Below are 19,047 nucleotides of genomic sequence, written 5' to 3' on the forward strand. Positions count from 1 at the left end.
GACCTCATCTCAATCCATGCATATTGAGACTGGATGAAAATAATGCATTTCCTGACTAGGGGAGAGTAGGGATGGCAGTGGACAGGGGCGGGGGACAAGGTCTCCACCCCCGCCCTGTCTCAAAAGGCTAACCTCCATCCCCGGTCCATCCCTGTGGCGAGGGGGACTTTGGACCTCCATCCCTGCCCTGTCTCAAACAAATTATCCCTGTCCCCACCCTGCCTCTGTCTCTGTCCCCGCCCTGCCTCCGTCCCTGTCCCCGCCCCCGTCCCGTCTGTATTTTTGTTTCTAATATTAAAAAAAAATAGAGATTACCCTTTTTTAGTTTCCCTTTTACCGGGTGCTGGTGGGTAGGATTTGCCGAGCGGTGTTGTCGCACATGTCGTCGGGGCAGGGTGATTTTCACTAGAGCTCGCATTGCCTGGCCACGATCAAAACGCCCAAGAACGAGTCTCTAGAATGGTAGCGCCCATTTCAGGACATGGTGATTGGTGGCCATTGCCACCATCGACGAACGGGGTGGAAGTCGGCAACTCCTCGCAGTCGCGATCATCCTCTATCCTCAGAAGCAACACCTTCTTGCTATCGTCCGACATCGCTTCCCCCGTCCCTCGACGGACTTCGACGATGATGATCGCCGATGGTGGAGAGAGAGAGAGGGCTGAGGGCAGACAAATGTGTTGTTGCTGCTGCACACGATTTAGGGTTAGTGACTTAGTAAGTTAGTAATTTTTTTAACCGGGATGGGGCGGGGCGGGGTGGGGGAAAGTGTAAGTCCATCCCCGCCTCCATCCCCGAACGGGGATGGATTTTAACCTTCGTCCCCGTTTCCATCCCCGTTTCATACCCTTCATCCCCGGTCCAAACGGGGAGAGGCGGGGTGGGGCCCCGCTTTCCCCCGGTCCACTACCATCTCTAGGGGAGAGGGTCAAGAGTCGGAGGTCCAGGGCTGAGGTCAAACCGCCGGAGGGTATACGCCTGTGACTTTATATAGCATGATGCCGCCCATCTTTGAGATCCACAAACATGCAGATCAAGGTGTGGACCCTACTCCTTACATCTGACCCGCACTTAAACCAAATTGGTTCTACTCATCCTCTATGACATCCCTATCTTCATGCCCTTCTTTAGGATTTCACCGCTGCAAGTTGTTTTAGTCGAATTGGACTCCACAGATGTGATCTATATCATTTATTTAGTGAAGATCAATATTTAAATTGCTGAAATCCGACTTGTGCATGGGGTTTTTGGCGATTCAAAAATCAACTGTCGACAAAACACAAAATTTTGTGACTTAAAAAATCATATTTTTGGTTAAAAATACAATTTAAAGATTGATTCTTATTAACTCGACCATGTTGAATTCATTTGTAGGGTCAAACATGATCAAAACAACTTTCATCATAAGATCTGTGAGGGGTATGAAGATGTGGGGTGACATAGGGATGAGTGGAATCGAACTGCGCTCAAACAGCTACAATTTATGATCCCCTCCACAGGCCAAAACACTTAAATGCATGGATTGAAAGTCTGATGCCCGGGGTTGGACTAGAGATTCCTGGTTCTCTAAGATCCAAAGGATTCAAATGCACCATAAAGGTTTACCACCCAAGGCAGGGCTCAATGTGGATCGATCCTGAGTGATCCATGAGTTCCTAGTCATCAAAAAAAAAAGGTGCGCTCTGGTCTTTCGTTGGAGTGATCATATCTGATCACTCATTTCTTGTATGAGCTAATTTTTTAAATTAATATTATATCATTATTTTTCTTTAACAAAACTTCATCCAGGCTGATTTTTTAAACAAAACCCACAATAACTAGGCATATATAGTTTTTTATATTATGTCTGATCCAACCTTGATTCTAGATACTCAACCTAACTCAAGGTCATCTTCCGTAAACTAATCCTTTTCTCATCAACTTCCAGAATATCCTATTTTGTGAATGAAATAGAAGCATTGCCGGTGGGCAGCGTCCTTAAATTATTATTTCAGAAGGCATCAGTTGTACATTTTCCTAAGTTCTTTTGATTTTGTGGCATTATATTATAAAAAAAAATGTGACTCGCTGGGGGCAAGGAGTAGGAGTCCGGATCGGGTGCAATCACATGGCACAAAATTTGTGCATTAAGCACATGATTGCCCTCCATCAGGCTTTGGGCCCCACAACTGACAGGACCTATCCTCATGATGGAGGGTGATCAGGTGCATATTGCACAAATATTTGTGCAATCATATTGCACCTGATCTTTTCAGGTATGGCAGGTAGAGCCAGCAGGGCTAGGTCTATGATCCTGTGAGCTATTTCTCCGTGTAAATATGAAAAATATTTCCAATCTGCATCTAACCAAATTAATGTAGTTGGTCATCATCTGTCTGAAAAATGCTTTGCTGAAATTTCAAACATCCTTGACAATACGTTACCATCCCTTTAAAGCTTGAAAGATGAGTGTTAGCACTTTCTACTTACCAGCGGATAGACATGCAAACTAACGTTAAGGTGCATGCACAAGCAACAGCGGCCTGTTTCTCTTAACATGCCTCTCTTCAGACCGTGGTCTGAATCAAATCAAACTAAATTAAGTCGCCTCGACATTGATTGATAGAAAGCTTCGAGTCTCCAAATATCCATCACTCTTTTAACCATGGAGTTTGGTGAGATTGGTACGACCTCCTCTGCTCTGTCACAAAGATATTGGTAGAACTCGACGCACAATGCAAATCATGACATGCAAGTTGGAAGAAAAAAAATATAAAAAATGGTATGAGTACATAGATTTAAAAAAAAAATTAATCAACAAAAACGTTTCACATTTTTAATATATAAAAGTATATTTTTACTGAATTGTTATAAAATTATTTAAAGTAATTAATTAATAGTCAAATAATAGTGTACGTGTCAGTGTCCATGTCGACATGTTAGAGACTCTACCATACCAAAGTAGTGTTTACGTGTGACATAACTCTTCTGTTCTCTCGCTTGAACAATTAAGTAGCCAGCCTATCAGAAAAGAAACAATAATAATAAGCAGCCTAGGCTAACTATATATTTTTGTGCTACACAACCGTAGATTTATTCTTTGTATTTGATCCAACGTCAAAACCTTTGCTCGAGTCTCTCTTTCAAACAAAATCCTTGCTGGAGTCTATCTTTGATTAGCAAGATAAAAAAATCTTGGATATATTGGAAGATTAATTTGTACTAGTTTTTCATCATATTAGATTATTTTCTTTATAAGGGTCGGAGCCCTTTGGGATTTGAACCCAAAACCCCTTTGATTATGATGGTTTGACTTGTAATCCAGCTTTTTTTTTGGTGTTCATTCTTTCAGGCGATTCCTCTTGGAGTGATTCTTCTTGGTTTGCCTACCCTCTGCCTAATGAAGGCGCACACCCTCTAATAAGTCAATAGCCCAACTTCAGAAAGTAGTAACTAAAATAGACCTAGCTCAACCACCGAGGTGGTATCCCATGTGGTAAGCAGGGTCCTGTCTCAAGCTGAAGGCCCAGGATCAAATCCTCTGCCACATGAGGCGGCTGTTGTAATTCAGATAGGGTCCACTTAACCCCAGCTTGACTTTCAAAAAAAAAAAAAAAAGACTTAGCTCCGTACTTTTTGTCAAAAAGAAAAAAAAAATCCCCTCAATTTAAACCAGTTATAAATTACCACGCGCAAAATACAAGATATATAATAGCACTTGAATATAGAAAATCAAGGAATCAATTAAGCCTAAAGAAAGAAAGAGATATATCCCAAAAAGTGAGGCTTATATGTTCTTGGTGGCGAAGACCAATGTTGTCAGTATAAGTATTGTCCCTATATTGTTTGGCCAAACATTTAGGTGAATCGGCCATACCGATACTTAAGTAAATCGTTCTGAATCGGCCAAAAACTAATTAAAAATATTATGTGTCAATCAAAACATGACACATATTAAAGCCAATACAAATTTATTTTAAGTATTTTTATATTTATTAAAAATAGATGATGTTAAGTTTATCTTGCAACCAGAGTTTCCCTTTTTATCTTTTTTGAAAGATTTGCTTTCCTATTCTTTTATGTTTATTGTTGCTTATGGCTAGGCTATATAAAGCCCTTTGTATTGCTGATTCCATATAATGAAATCTGGGTTCTCTGGTTGTACCATGGATGTAGGTTATACTGACCAAACCACGTAAATGCTTTCTCTCTACTTTTCTTATTCTTTTCGTTATTCTACATGGTATCAGAGCTTCCAAGATTCCTGCACGTTTGGGTGACCTGCTGCTATTTCATATCGTTATTGTGGAGCCTTCTAGCGTTCGAATCTGATAGCAGACACTTCTATTGATCCTTTTGTTGATAGTTGACGCCTTCTAGCGCTCAGATCTGATAGCAAGCGCTTCTACTGATCTTCCGTTGCTACCGTGTGTTGATCTGCCTTGCTCATTTTTTTTCCAAACCTGTTGCTGTAACATTTTTTTATCTATAAACGTGTGAAGGTTGTTGAACGAGAGAAGGCAGTCATGCTTCTTTTGCGTTTCATCTCTTTGTGTTATCGTTCAAAGTCTTTGTGATGCTGCACATCCTAGATCTGATATATATTGTTCTGATAGCTGATCAGATGATCAACAATCAGAATTTATCTTCTTTTCATATCGTCTATTGCTACTTCAAATGGGCAATCAGAATCTATATTATTGTTTGTGCTTTTGATCAGACCAACGATCAACATCTGGCTACTCGTTGGTCTGTGAACCTATGTCCTTGGAACATGACAGTTCGTAAGATCAGCAAGAGGGACTGTTGTATCCATTTTTTTCTTATTATCAAATAGCATCATGGTGGAATGGCACTATGAAAATTCCAGTCAATCTTCATCCAGCACGACTGTCTTTATGCACGAACAAGTTAGTCCTAGCATTAAGATCACATCCATATTGTTAAATGAGACAAACTACATTGCTTGGTCTAAGGCAGTTACACTCTATTTAAGTGGCAAATCTAAACTTTGCTTTATAACCAGAAAAATTGTTAATCTAGGAACGTTAGATCTGAAATATAATTATTGGAAATCAAATAATGACTTAGTTATGTCTTGGTTACTTAACTCTATGGAACCAAAAATTGCTGAAGGTTTTTTGTTTCTTAATACTGCTGAAGATGTTTAGCGGTCAGCTAGTGAATTATATGGAGAACAATATAATCTTGCCTGAATGTATCCGTTGTCTCAAGGCATACATGATTTAAAAAGAGTGATCTTCCTCTCAGTGAGTACTTTAGTAAAATGCATATGATGTGTGATGAATTGGACTCCTCTTCCTCCACTGTCATTGATCTTCGGCTTTTTTATAAATTCAAAGAGCAAGAACGCATTTTTCAGTTACTCGCTGGCCTTGGATTTAATTTTTAAAAAATGAGAAGTCAGATCCTTATGAATTCTGAGCTTCCTTCATTAAACTATGTTTTTGCTACTCTTATGAGAGAATAATCAAGAAGAAAAGTTATGAACCATGTCAACAAAATTGAAACTCCTGATAAGATTGTCTTCAGTGTTAAAACTAAATCCTTGAAAACTTCTGATGATCGTGGAAAAAGAAAAAACAAGAAATGGCTTTGCACTCGTTGCAAAAAGGAGGAACATTCTCATGAGCGATGTTGGGTTCTTCATGGTCGACCTGGCACTAACAAACCAAAACAAGTTCATGCTGCTATAGAACAAAGACTTGATAACACTCAAGCTTTAAATAAAATCTTTGATCTTCTCTAATCTTTAAAAGATGGATAGGTTGAAACTGCTTTCTCCCACTCTGCCATATCTTCTTCAAATAAAGGTATATCTTCTAACTCTTATGACACTTGGATAATTGATAGTGGAGCTTCAGAACATATTGCCAAAAATATTTTTCTTCTTGAAGATTTCAGTTATGATCATGGAAAAAGACTTATCACTGTTGCCAATGGGAAAGTCATTCAAGTTGAAGGGGTTGAAAAAATACACTTCTTTAACAATCAGTCTGTTTTTAAAGTTCTTTATATTCCTCAATTTACATCAAATTTGTTATCTATTGCTGGAATAGTTGAAGATTTGATTGCATTGTCACCTTTTCTTCAACTAATGTATTGTTTCAGGACCGCAAGACGAGGAGGACGATTGGTAAAGGGAGAAAAGCTCATGGGCTATATATTCTCGAGCAAAACTATAGCACTTTCATGTCAAAGGGAGAAGAAAGCAAATCATGGCATTTTCAGCTTGGACATCCATCTAATTATGCCCTTGAGAATTTATTTTTTGGTCATAAGTTTGATTGCAATAATTATGATATTTGTAGACTTGCAAAATTACCACATCATATTTTTCCTAATTCAGAGATTGTTTCTTCTTGCATGTTTGAATTAATTCATTCTGATGTATGGGGACCAGCCCCTATTAACTCATATTCTAGTTTTTGATATTATGTGACCTTTATAGACGATTTCTCCAAACTTACTTGAGTATGTTTGTTGAAAACAAAAAATGAAGTGCTTTATAAGTTCAGAGAGTTTTACAGGTTTATTGAGACTCAATATTAAGCCAAAATTAAGGTTATTATGTATGATAATGGGACTGAATTTAAGAATCAGTTCTTTGAGCTATTTACAAAAGAAAATGGCATTGACCATCAATTTTTCTGTGTTGGGACACCTCAACAAAATGGAGCCACCGAACGAAAAAATAGGCATCTGTCGGAGAAAACTCGTGCCTTACTTTTTCAAATGAATGTTCCTAAATACTTCTGGAGTGATGTTGTTCTTACTGCCTTCTATCTGATCAACAGGCTTCCTAGTAAACATCTTGATGGAAAATCTCCATTGAAAAATCTCAAAGGAAGGAAAGTGAGTCTTAGTTATCTTAAGATTTTTTGATGTTCTCTGTTTGTCTCCACCAACCCATATGAAAAGGACAAATTGACTTCTCGAGCTATTAAGTATCTTTTTTTTGGATATTCTTCATCCAAGAAAGGGTATAAATGCTATGATGTTATTCATAGTCGTTTATATATTTCTAGAGATGTTAGCTTTGATCTCTCTATTTTTTAGGAAATTTTGATGAATCCAAAAACCTTCATCAGAGGGAGAAAAATATATTTGATTATGTTGTACTTCCTAATGTTAGTCTTTTTGATGATGTGATACCTATTGTACTTCCTAATGTTAGTCCTTTTAATGATGTGATTAGTCTTTTTGATGATGTGATACCTATTAAAGCTAGCAACACTGAAGCTATAACCCATATTCAGTCGATTGATATCCAAGTCACTCGGTCAAGTGATTCATTCAATCAGTCAGAGGAGCAATCTATAAGAAGATCAAAGAGAATTACTAGGCCACTGAGCTATCTCAGAGATTTTGTCACTTACATAACAACCGAGCATCCTATTAAAAAATGCATTGGTTATAACAATCTCTCAAAAAGGTATATTGCTTTCCTTAGTTCAATTATGCAAGAACCTGCCACTTTTAATGAGGCAAAAAGTCAGAATATTTGGGTTAAAGCTATGATGGAGGAATTGTATGCCTTAAATAAAAGCAAAACTTGGGAGATTTGCAAGCTACCCAAAGATAAAAAGGTTATGGGATGTCGATGGGTCTATAAAACAAAATATAAGAGTGATGGTGCTATAGAGTGTTTTAAGGCTCGCTTGGTGGCTAAGGGATTTACTCAAACATATGGTATTGATTATGAAGAAATGTTTGCACCAGTGGCAAAAAAGGATAGTCTTTGAATTCTTTTGTCTGTGACTTGCAATTATAATTGAAAAATGTTCCAACTTGATGTTAAAAATGCTTTTCTTGAAGAGGATCTAGAAGAAGAAGTTTATATGCAGTTACCCCCTAGACACCCTCAAGAGAAAAATCCAGAACTAGCTTGCAAATTGAAAAAGGCTATTTATGGGTTATAATAATCTCCGTGAGCTTGGTATCTTAAACTCAGTCTTGCTCTTGAGAAAAAAAGTTTTAAAAGGTGTATCTCTGATAATTCTCTCTTTGTTCTTTAAAATCATCATAATTTCACTGTTGTGTTAGTATATGTTGATGATATTATAATAACAGGAAATGATGATGATGATGGAATTCTCAATACCAAGAAGTACCTTCATAAAGCCTTTGATATTAAAGATTTTAGAAAATTTAAGGTACTTTCTTTGAATAGAAGTTGCCTACTCTAAGAAAGGTATTTTTCTATCTAAAAGAAAATATGCTTTGGATCTTCTCAAAGAAACAGGTAAGACTGGATCCATGCCTGCAGATACTCCTACTGAGACTAATGTTAAGATTGATATTGATGAAGAAAGTCTTTCAAAAAGGGATGTTGAATAATTTCAGAGGCTAGTAGGAAAACTTATATATCTTACTATGACAAGACTAGATCTTGCCTATGTTGTCAGTGTTATTAGTCAATATATGCATGACCCAAAGCCATGCCATGTCAACGCTATTGATCATATTCTCAAATACATCAAAAGTAGCCCTGAGCAAGGTATTCTCTATACCAGAAATAACCATCATAAAATTGAAGGCTACTCTGACGCTGACTGGGAGGGATCTTCAGACAAAAAGTCTACCACAAGGTATTGTATTTTTGTTGGAGGAAATATTACTTGTATTGGAAAAGCAAAAACCAAAACATGATTTCAAGAATCAGCGTTGAGTCTGAATATCGCGCAATGGTTGTTACTTCTTGTGAATTGATATGGACCAAGTCTCTTCTCACTGAATTAGGAGTAAGCATTGAATTGCTAATAAAAATGCATTGTGATATCAAGTCAGCCATTCATATTGCTGCCAACAATGTTTTTCATGACAGAATGAAGCACATCGAGATTGACTGTCACTACATCAGAGAAAAAATTCAAAAAGAAAAAATATGTACTCCTTTCACCAAGAGTCAAAATCAGCTTGTCGATGCTCTTACTAAGGGATTAAGCCGTGCATAATTTAAAATCATTTTGAGTAAGTGAGGTTGTTTTGATATACATTCCCCTCCCTCATGGCTGGGCTATATAAAGCCCTTTGTATTGTTGATTCCATATAATGAAATCTGGGTTCTCTGGTTGTACCGCGGATGTAGGCCACCGAACCACATAAATGATTTCTCTCTACTTTTCTTGTTCTTTTCGTTGTTCTAAGGATGATTAGGTGAAGCGTATCAATTTTATGCCAATATGATACGTATACGCACCTGACAACATTGGCGATGACTGAAGATTTTGGACCATATTTTCTTGACACAAAAATAAGATTCAGTCCGTCAACTTTTCATGTTGAAAAAGAAAAATTTTGTTTTCTACTAACAAGGCATGTTGATAACATCGATACCTTCTGATGAAAAAAAACTTAAAAATTTTGGAAAAATGAAAGCTTTCAGCGAGTGGGAGTGGGTGCTCCTTGATTCATTATTATATTTATTAATTATAAATACATAAAATTATTTAAAAATGCATGTATAAAATGCCAAGTGCCGCATCTGCATGTTATGTGGTGTCCTTTCCTTTCCTTATACGGGAATCGTGCTAACATGTCATTAAGACACGGAGATAAAGCTGGCTTCTGAATATTTCCTTTGAAAAGGGGGTAAGAAAATCTGACTTTAATTCTTGTCATAACTCGAGACCTCAAATGTCACTGTCCTGCATCTCTTATTCTTACAATTGGCAAGTTAGTCTGTTGTATATAATTAAATTCTCGTCATATTTAGTCACCACTGCGCATCTTACTCAATCAACTGGGGCTATTTCTCTGTACCAACTGGGGCTCCGTCATCTTGTGTTGGGACATTGCAAGTTCAAACCCAAATGGTATGGTTGTATAAACTTTCTCCATAGAAAAAAAAGTGGTTTCTCTGTATAAATATATATAGAAATAACGTACGTAGGTGCATAGCAGATTCAGTGCTCGGTCCAACTGCTGGCTGCTAAATCCCAGCCCGACCTCTCCTTTAAAAGGGGTGCAAAATGTTGGCTCTCCCAATCACGCCTGGCCTCGTTCAATCTCGCATACCCCAGATAAGATTCACAGTTCCCAATTTAGATGTGCAGTGGGGATTGAATATAACGGACCATAGTTTATATACAATGACTTTAATGTCCGGGACTAATCTATCTATCGTAATGGCTTGGGTAATCAAGATGAACCGTCCTTTGCTCCTCTATTCAAACACGTGGGTAGATTTGGTGCAATCACATTGCACAGTTTTTATGTGCCACTCTACCTGAACATCCTTCATCTCTCGCATATAACCTGTCAGCTGTGGGACTCAACAGCAGATGGTGGATGCATAAGAGCAACAGCATATTTGAAATGTGCAATGTGATTGCACCTGATCTTTTTTCTTCAAACACTGTTAGTGTGTTTGAATAGCCTGATTCACTGCTCACTGAGCAGTTGAATAGATAAGGGCCGGGTAATTATAGTTACATTAATGTTGATTATTTACTCAACTTGGACGGTGTCAAGAATGTTTGGAGTCTCATCTCTGGTGTTTGGTTGCATTTTGGGATCTCAGATCCTAGATCCCCTGTTTGGCTAGGGATGGGAATTGGCTCGTGGACACCCCATGTCAGATCCAACCTCGAACGCACTACCTGCCATATTCAAGTGCCTCCGGGAAATTTCCAAAATAAATAATAACAATTACAATAAAATGATGATCAACTTCAAAATTAAAAAATGATTATTAACTCCCAACTGTTGATTTAATAGGACAAAAAAGATCGATCTTCCTTAATTCCCTGTTATACAAAGGCAATGAGATCATATTGATTTCTTTACTTTCAATCCAAATTGAAGAATATATAACATTCAGAAAGCAAAAGAAAGAAAGAAATTAAAGATATCGTGTGCCATCATGTTTTGGGAAAACAAAGACATGCCTAGTAACATCTACTCTAGTGAATAACAGATCTCTTTGAAGGCATCAATGTCTTTCTCAAAGAGCCCTATGAAAGCATCAATGTCTCCCTTCCCTGTAAATGAAGGCAAGAGAAACACCGTACCCTCCTCACGAAAATATGTAGGGGTGAACATGTAAGGGCACCCTCCTCAAAAATCCAAGTCATAGAAAGGGAGTCTCAACCAACTATACACCTCCAAGTTAGGACTCAGCACGGTGTTGGTAGTGTTCCCGGTAGGAACCAGCCCTTCCATCTTCTCTTTAGAGCTCGAGTAGTCGACAAACGATTGGAAGTAGTCGTCGTTGACGCGTGAAACAGCATCGTGCACGAGCCTAGCTGCATGGCTCAATGGCTCATGCACCAAGTCTTCCACCTTGGAACAAGGCAGAGCCCACAACACAAGGTTGCCAAAGTACTCTAAAGGAACACGGGTTCTGTTCATCCTTTCACGTCCATTAACAGCGATTCGGACCTGGGTGGCCTCCGAGCCACCGAGCCCGCGAGACCGGGAGATCTGCTTCCATAGATGAGCAATGAGACTATCCAACGTAGTGTAAGGCTTTCCAGAGTTGTTGGTAGAAGAAGCATTGGTTTTGAGTTTCAGTAGAAACTCAGATGAGAAGTGAGCTCTGTGGACCCTGATCGTGTCTTCGAGGGCGGAGTTGCTGGTGCATTCATTTGATGAGCTTGGGAATTTCTTCTTATATTCGACGCCGCAGTGCTCGAACCGGAACTGCGGGGGCTCGCGAGGGGCGAAGACGGCGCGGTCGCAGAAGGGAAGAGGTTGAACGGTGAGGCCGCGGGCGGCTCGCCCCCATGCAACGAGGAAGTTGCTGGTGGCGAGACCGTCGGCGACGAAGTGGTGGCTCGTGAAGCCGACGACGAGCGAGCCGCAAGAGAACCGAGTGAGTTGAAACTGGGCTAGCTCGGCCGAGCCCTTGAGAGATGGGTGCAGGTCCAGGCATTCAGGGGAGGGCTTGTCCATGTAGTCCAGAGGGTGATCCGACGAGGCCTCGACGAACCTCACGCCCTCGCCGTTGATGAGGATGAAGAGGCAGTATGAGCCTTCTTCCTTGACGAGTCGGCCTGCCCATTCTCTGTAGTGTGCCAGCACCCTGCGAAGGCCTTGTTCGATGGTGGAGTTCAGTGGGGTGGGGGGTCTGTAGCCGTATATCACGGCTATGTGACCGTCGTAGGTGGCCATGTCGAAGGCGTTAAGGGGTATGCGGAGGTCAGTGGGAGGAGGGACGGCATCTTGGTAGTCTGGTTTTACAAGTCTACAGCTCTTCCTCTTGATCTTCATTTTGTGCGTTATAGAGAGAGAAAGAGAGTTGGGGACGAGAAAGGAGAGAAAAGATGGGGAAGGAAGAAAGAGGGCTGTGTAGTTTGGTTGTAGACAGTGATTGGTGAATGATTTGACGAAGAGAGAGAGAGAGAGAGAGAGAGACTGTAGACAGAGTATGGATGTGGCACTTAAAAGACCAAGTACAGACACTGCAACGCAACTTGTTGAGAGGGTTGTGTATGTTCGCCCCCGATGATTCACTGAATCCCACGTCTGTGTTCGGGGCTTTGAATGAGCACCACGTATACAAACACATGGGGCTCGTATTCCCGTGTATGTTGACATAACTTTGCATCGGACTCTGGTGTTGTTGCAAAGACTTAAGTACCCTTTATTGCTATTCTTCTCATAAAGTGATGGTTTGAGAAAATGACAAAAATGCCTTTCATTCAAAAAAGAAAAAACAAATAGTTCAAAAAAAGGACAAACATGTCCTCCATCCAGAAAGTCGAGGATGATGTTGACTCTTCAAAGTCTTCTTCTTTTTCTGTTCAAAAAAAGGACAAACATGTTTTCTTCTTCTTTCTCCGTAAAACACTGTAAAACCATTTCTCTCTCTAGAGAAGAAACATGTTCATCTCGTTCCGGTGACGGGTGTTCTACGAAATGTAAATCCCCCTTTCTGTAAGGGCAAAAGGCCATGAACACGTTGGGAGGAGCCCTCAGACCCCCCCTTCTGTAAGGGTAAAAGCTCTGAATCAGACTCCATAACTCTTCAAGTTGAATGATGCTACCCACACTGGGAGGAGCTCTCAGACCCCCCTTTCTGTAAGGGTAAAAACTCTAAATCAGACTCCACAACTCTTCAACTCCAGGGAACGAGATGAACACCCGTCACCAGAACGACGGCTCCGCTGAGACCTCCTCACTAGGGAGAAGAAGACGACGTGGTGGAGCTTCTGTTGGCCATCCTCAGCGCGACTGCACCGACTGGGTTGCTGTCGAGGAGGAGGGCGAGAACGGTGACTCTTAGCTTGGGCAATCTTTCTTTTGATGATTGTGGTTGTAATGTATCGTTGAAGTTAAAATGAGGAATGAAATGATAATAGAAATTGCTGAAAATTTACAGAAATAAACTAGACTCAATAACGAAGACACCACTTTTTACGGATTTGGAATATGACCTCCGGTTAGGGAGATATGACTCTGACAAGTTGGTCCTAATTTGCGGAAGACACTACAAATCGCGGATTTGGAATATGACCTCCGGTTAGGAAGATATGACTCTGACAAGTTGGTCCTAATTTGCGGAAGACACTACAAATCGCTATAGCGATTTGCGGAAGACACTACAAATCGCTATAGCGATTTGCGGAAGACACTACAAATCGCTATAGCGTTTCGCGATTTACGGAAGACACTACAAATGCTACAAATTGCTGTAGGAAAGCCCGATAATACTACAAATCATTGTTGGAAGGCCCAAAAAATTTTTGGTCCGGAGGGCGCTGCCCCCCGAGCCCCCCGCCAGGGGCGGCCCCCCCTGGACCCCCGCCCGCTGTAAGGGCAAAATTTTTGGTCAGCGGGATCCGCGCCGGGGGGGAGCCCCCGGACCCCCCTCCTGTAAGGGCAAAAACTCTAAATCAGGCACACAAGTAGAGAGATAAGGGAGAAAGAGTGAGACGGTTGGTGTTCATGGCCTTCTCCAGGAGGAACCCTTTACCTCTCTTGATTTCTTCTCTACAGAGAGAGAGGGTTTTACAGTGTTTTACGAAGAAGGAAGAAGAAGAAGATGACGATGCAGCAATGTAGGATCGTCTGTTGGATGTGCACAGAAGTAGAGAGAGAAGGGAGAGAGAGTGAGAGGGTTGATGTTCATGGCCTTCTTCAAGAAGAACTCTTTGTTTCCCTTGATTTCTTCTATAGAGAGAGAAAGGGTTTTACAGTGTTTTACGGAGAAAGAAGAAGAAAACATGTTTGTCCTTTTTTTTAACAGAAAAAGAAGAAGACTTTGAAGAGTCAACATCATCCTCGACTTTCTGGATGGAGGACATGTTTGTCCTTTTTTTGAACTATTTATTTTTTCTTTTTTGAATGAAAAGCATTTTTGTCATTTTCTCAAACCATCACTTTATGAGAAGAATAGCAATAAAGGGTACTTAAGTCTTTGCAACAACACCAGAGTCCGATGCAAAGTTATGTCAACATACACGAGAATACGAGCCCCATGTGCTTGTATACGTGGTGCTCATTCAAAGCCCCGAACACAGACGTGGGATTCAGTGAATCATCGGGGGGGAACATATAACCTGCTTTGCAACTTGTTGGCCAAGCAGGAAAACATGGTAGTAAGTCGTGGTTCCATGCTATATAATGCCATTTTTCATCCCAATTGCATTTAACTCCAATCCCATCTACCATTTTTCAAACACCAGGTGATAGTTTGACCAACTTTTTGCCAAATGCTTTAACTCCTATTCCAGTTCCTAGATTCCAAACAGGTCCTAAAAGAAAAGTAAACGTTGCTTTGGGAGAATTTTTTTTTTTTAGCTTTACATGTAGCAGGAAGAAAGCTTCTAACGTATTCCAAGTAAAACACGAACCGATCAGATCATTTTGAAAAATGAACTTTCTTCTCATCGGTCGTGGTGTTTCGGATGGATTCCACGTAGCACATACCTTTTTCGTTAAGTGTAGCTTTTTCGTCAACTGTCAATGAAAAAATAAATAAACAATTTGTACGAACCACTAAAGGCACCTGCCTTATGGTCTCTTTCTCTTTCAGTCTCAGCTTCTTTTTTGGGCGAACAAAAAGGGGTTTTTCTTCTCTATCTTGGCTTATTATTCTTGAGTGAACCTCTGATCTCACTCGGTTTCTTCTTTTCTGACAGATCAAAAGGGGTTTTTCGTCTCATCTCATCTCGTCTCTCTCTCACTCTTTCTTACCATCGTTGCATACCAGCAGTGTGAGAGAGAGAGACAATCCTCGATCGATTTCTCCCTTTCGATCTTGAAACCCTAAATATTTTTTCTGTCATTAAAAAGAGGGACTTAGGGATTAATGCGAAACCCTTAATTTTCTGCGATCAGCTTTCCTGAATTCAACATTTTGAAAAATCATGTTTGCACTCTCTTCCTAATTTCTGCTCGTTTTCTCTTTTTAGGTTTTCACCTTTTTTTCTATCGGCTTGGTGTTCTTTTTGTGATTTTTTTTTCAGATCTTTTATATGTTTTCCATCCCCAACACCTCCATTGCTGACCTAGTGTGACACTTATTATCGTGATAAGGATAATGATGCTAACACTCATTCGGTTGTTAGAGATAATGACGTGTTGGGTCAATCTAGAGAAGTTACAAGAAAACCGACTCATGATAAGGACAATAGTGCTAATAGGAATTCAGTTGTTAGAGATAATGATGCCTGGTTAAATCTAAAGAAGTTACAAGAAGACCTGGCATAACATAAAGAGTTCAAGATTTTTGAGATTATCATTTTTTGATAAAACGATAATCTCTGCTTCGTATTATCATTTGATATTATCGTTTTGTAACAGTCATGTAATAGTCGGTATTCTTAATGTTGTAAATTTATTTTACATATATATACATACTCGACCTCTCGGTGGACAAGAGAGAAAAAATCAAGCTTTTCACAGTGTTTGCTTTCCTTTCATGGTATTAGAGCCATCAACCTCTAACGAGTCATCATTGGCTTTCTCATCATCCTTTATCGCTCCTATGACTCAGTGGAATGCAATTGTCAGTCTCGTCTCGATTAAACTAGATTGAGACAACTACTTGCTATGGAGATCCTAGCTCAAATCTATTATGATTAGCCAGGATCTTCTCAAATTTGCCGATGGCTCCTTTCCTTAACTGGCCCCCTTCATTGCCGCGACAGATGATGAAAAAATAGAAACTCTGAATTATTCTATTTGTATTCATTCTGACGAGTTGACCCTTTGCTAGATCAGAGCTACTGTGTCTGAAACTGTTCTCGATCAAATTATGAGAACAAAAATATCTCGTGAAGCTTGGCTTGACTTGTCTTGAAAAAAGCTTATGGGTCTCAATCTCCTTTGAAACTCATGATTCTGAAGAAAGACCTAACCTTCATCAATAAAGAAAATATGGATATGTTGTCTTATCTACACCACATAAAATTTCTCGCAAACTCTCTTGCTGCCATAAATCATCCAGTAGAGGATGGAGAATTAGTCCAAATAACCTTGAATGATCTACCTCTTGAGTATGAAAGTTTTGTGACATCTGTCACAACTAATCTGTCACTGTATAACTTTACCGATCTCTATGATCTGCTTCTTAATCAGGAAAAATGTGTGCTTTTAATTTATGCCAAGCCCCCTGAAATACCTGAACCCTAGCAAACTGCATTTACTGCCTTTAGGGGATGTGGTCATAGCTTTTATTGCAGCCATGGTAGAGGATAAGGGAGAAATTTCTCTCCAAATACACCCACCAGCAATCTAGTGTCTCAAAATAAAGGTAGATGTGGGATAGTTACATGCCAATACTGCGGCAAACACGAACATACTGCCAAAAATTGTTGGGATATCTCTAAAGCTTTCTCTACTATGTCTCTTCAGCAATCCACCTATAACTATTGATACCCTGATATTGGTGCTACAAATTATCTAACTATGAATGATCAACATCTCTCAAATAAATCGTCATATCATGGGGATGAGCAAATCATAGTTGATAATGGTAAGGTGTTTCTCATCTCCCACACTAGTAATCTTACTCTAAAATCTCATGGGTCTTCCTTTGATTTAAAGAATGTTCGTCATATTCTTGCAATCCTGAAAAACTTTTATCTGTGAGCCAGTTCACTGAAGACAATGATTGTATTTTTGAATTCACTCATTTTGAATTCCTTGTCAAGGACCATCAGACAAGCAAGATTTATCTCAGGGGACCGAAATCCAGTGAGGAACTTTACCTAATCAAATCAGATAGTCGTGTGCAAGTGGCAATTTATGCAGTCAAAGTGGCTTCTTTTAATATATGGCATCAATGTCTCGGACATGCTAACAAGAAAATTGTTTCTTACTTAAACTCCAGTCATGCTATTTCTATTAATAAAAATAATAAAAAAAAAGTGTGTGAGAGTTGTCTTGTCGGCAATGCTCACAAATTTCCTTTTATCTATTCTTTTTCTTCTACATCTTATCCAATTTAACTACTTTATGCAGACGTATGCGGCTGCTCCAATACCTTCACGTGATGTTTTCAATTTTATCTTCTCATAGTGGATGATTTTTCTCATTTCTCATGGTTGTTTCCATTACATACTAAGTCTCAAGTATTTGAATGTTTCAAGTCTTGTAAACATGTTACTGAAAAGTAACTTCAACAATCCATCAACACTTTTCAAACTGATAATGGAGGTGAATTTACTAGTTGTGAGTTTGAAATTTTTTTACGGGACCATGGCATACTTCATCGATTTTCATGCCCACATACCTCGAAACTGAATGGGCTTATTGAGTGTAAACATCGACATATCGTTGAAACCGGGCTCAGTCTCTTGCATACCTCTACTTTATTGTATTCCTTCTGGGTTAATACCTTTTGTACTGCTGCTTAGATCATTAACTGTCTTCCAACCTTAGTCCTTAATCGAAAGACCCCATATGAACTTTTTTACAAACCAGTTGACTATCATCATCTTCATGTTTTTGGTGCCTGTTGCTATCCTCTTTTAACGCCCTATCATACTTCTAAATTTCAGCCCAAAACTACTCCATGTATCCTTCTTAGCTATGTCTCTCGCAATAAGAGTTATCTTTTCTATGACCCTTCTCACAACCACACTTATATTTTTTGCCATGTTTATTTTGATGAATTCAATCCTGAAACCGTTCCTTACCCTGCTCTTCCCTCCTCACCTACTCTTTCTTATTGGGGTCTTTCTCAACTTGTCATTTTGCCTCCTCCTGATCCTCCTCAGCTACCTCCTCCTGATTTGATGCCCCCCTTGATGTTTCGACCTCTCATGTTTCTCCTACTTCTCCCTCTCCTGTGAGTCACATCCCAGATACTGATCCACCTATTTCTTCTTCCCCTATCTCTGCCTCCATTATCAGTAGGCCGGTCGATCACAACCACCCAATGATCACTCTTTCTATGACCAACTCCCTTAAACCTCGTGTGCTCACCTCTACCCGCTATCCCCTCTCACTTGAGTGCTTTAGCTCTATTTTACTCCCACCTGAACCGACCTTGTTTAAACAAGCTAATCTTGACCCCAAGTGGCGCACAACCATGAACGAAGATTTTATGCTCTCCAACTTAATCACACTTGGCACCTCATTCGTCCTCTTCCTCATTATAATATCATTGGATCCAAATGGGTGTTTCAAATTAAATGACATGCTCATGGCTATGTAGCTCACTATAAAGCTTGTCTTGTTGCTAAAGGTTTTCATCAAGAGGAGGGCATCGATTATTTTGAGACCTTCAATCCCATAGTGAAGCCTACTATCATTCATGTTGTTCTTGGTCTTGAAGTTTCGTTAGACTGGCTGATTCATCAGTTGGATTTCAATAATGTCTTTTTCAATGATCTCCTTTCTGAAGATGTTTATATGACATAACCTCAAAGCTTTGAAGACTCCTTGTGTCCTCAACATGTTTGTAAACTAGATCAGGCCCTGTATGGCCTCAAGCAGGCTCTGCATGCCTGGTACCAACGTCTCGATGTTTCATTATTTGTTTTTCGAGTTCGTGGTTTGGTTATTTGTTTACTTGCTTTTGTTGATGATATTATCATCACCGAAAGTTCTTCAGTTGCAACTAAGCAGTTAATCAAGTGCCTCGGTGTT

General features: G+C 39.7%; 1 protein-coding gene across 1 annotated transcript; it reads right to left on the reverse strand.

Annotated features, from left to right (window-relative positions):
• Nucleotides 1–11,061: 11,061 nt before the first annotated feature.
• On the reverse strand, nucleotides 11,062–12,216 carry LOC149831608 (agmatine hydroxycinnamoyltransferase 1-like). The gene has a single exon (XM_090013048.1). The coding sequence runs from the start codon at nucleotides 12,214–12,216 to the stop codon at nucleotides 11,062–11,064; it is 1,155 nt and encodes a 384-aa protein (XP_089869174.1).
• Between the last annotated feature and the right edge of the window lie 6,831 nt (nucleotides 12,217–19,047).

This window comes from Nuphar pumila, chromosome 7 (genome assembly GCF_984573655.1).
Source record: "Nuphar pumila chromosome 7, dmNupPumi1.hap1.1, whole genome shotgun sequence".
NCBI lineage: Eukaryota > Viridiplantae > Streptophyta > Magnoliopsida > Nymphaeales > Nymphaeaceae > Nuphar > Nuphar pumila.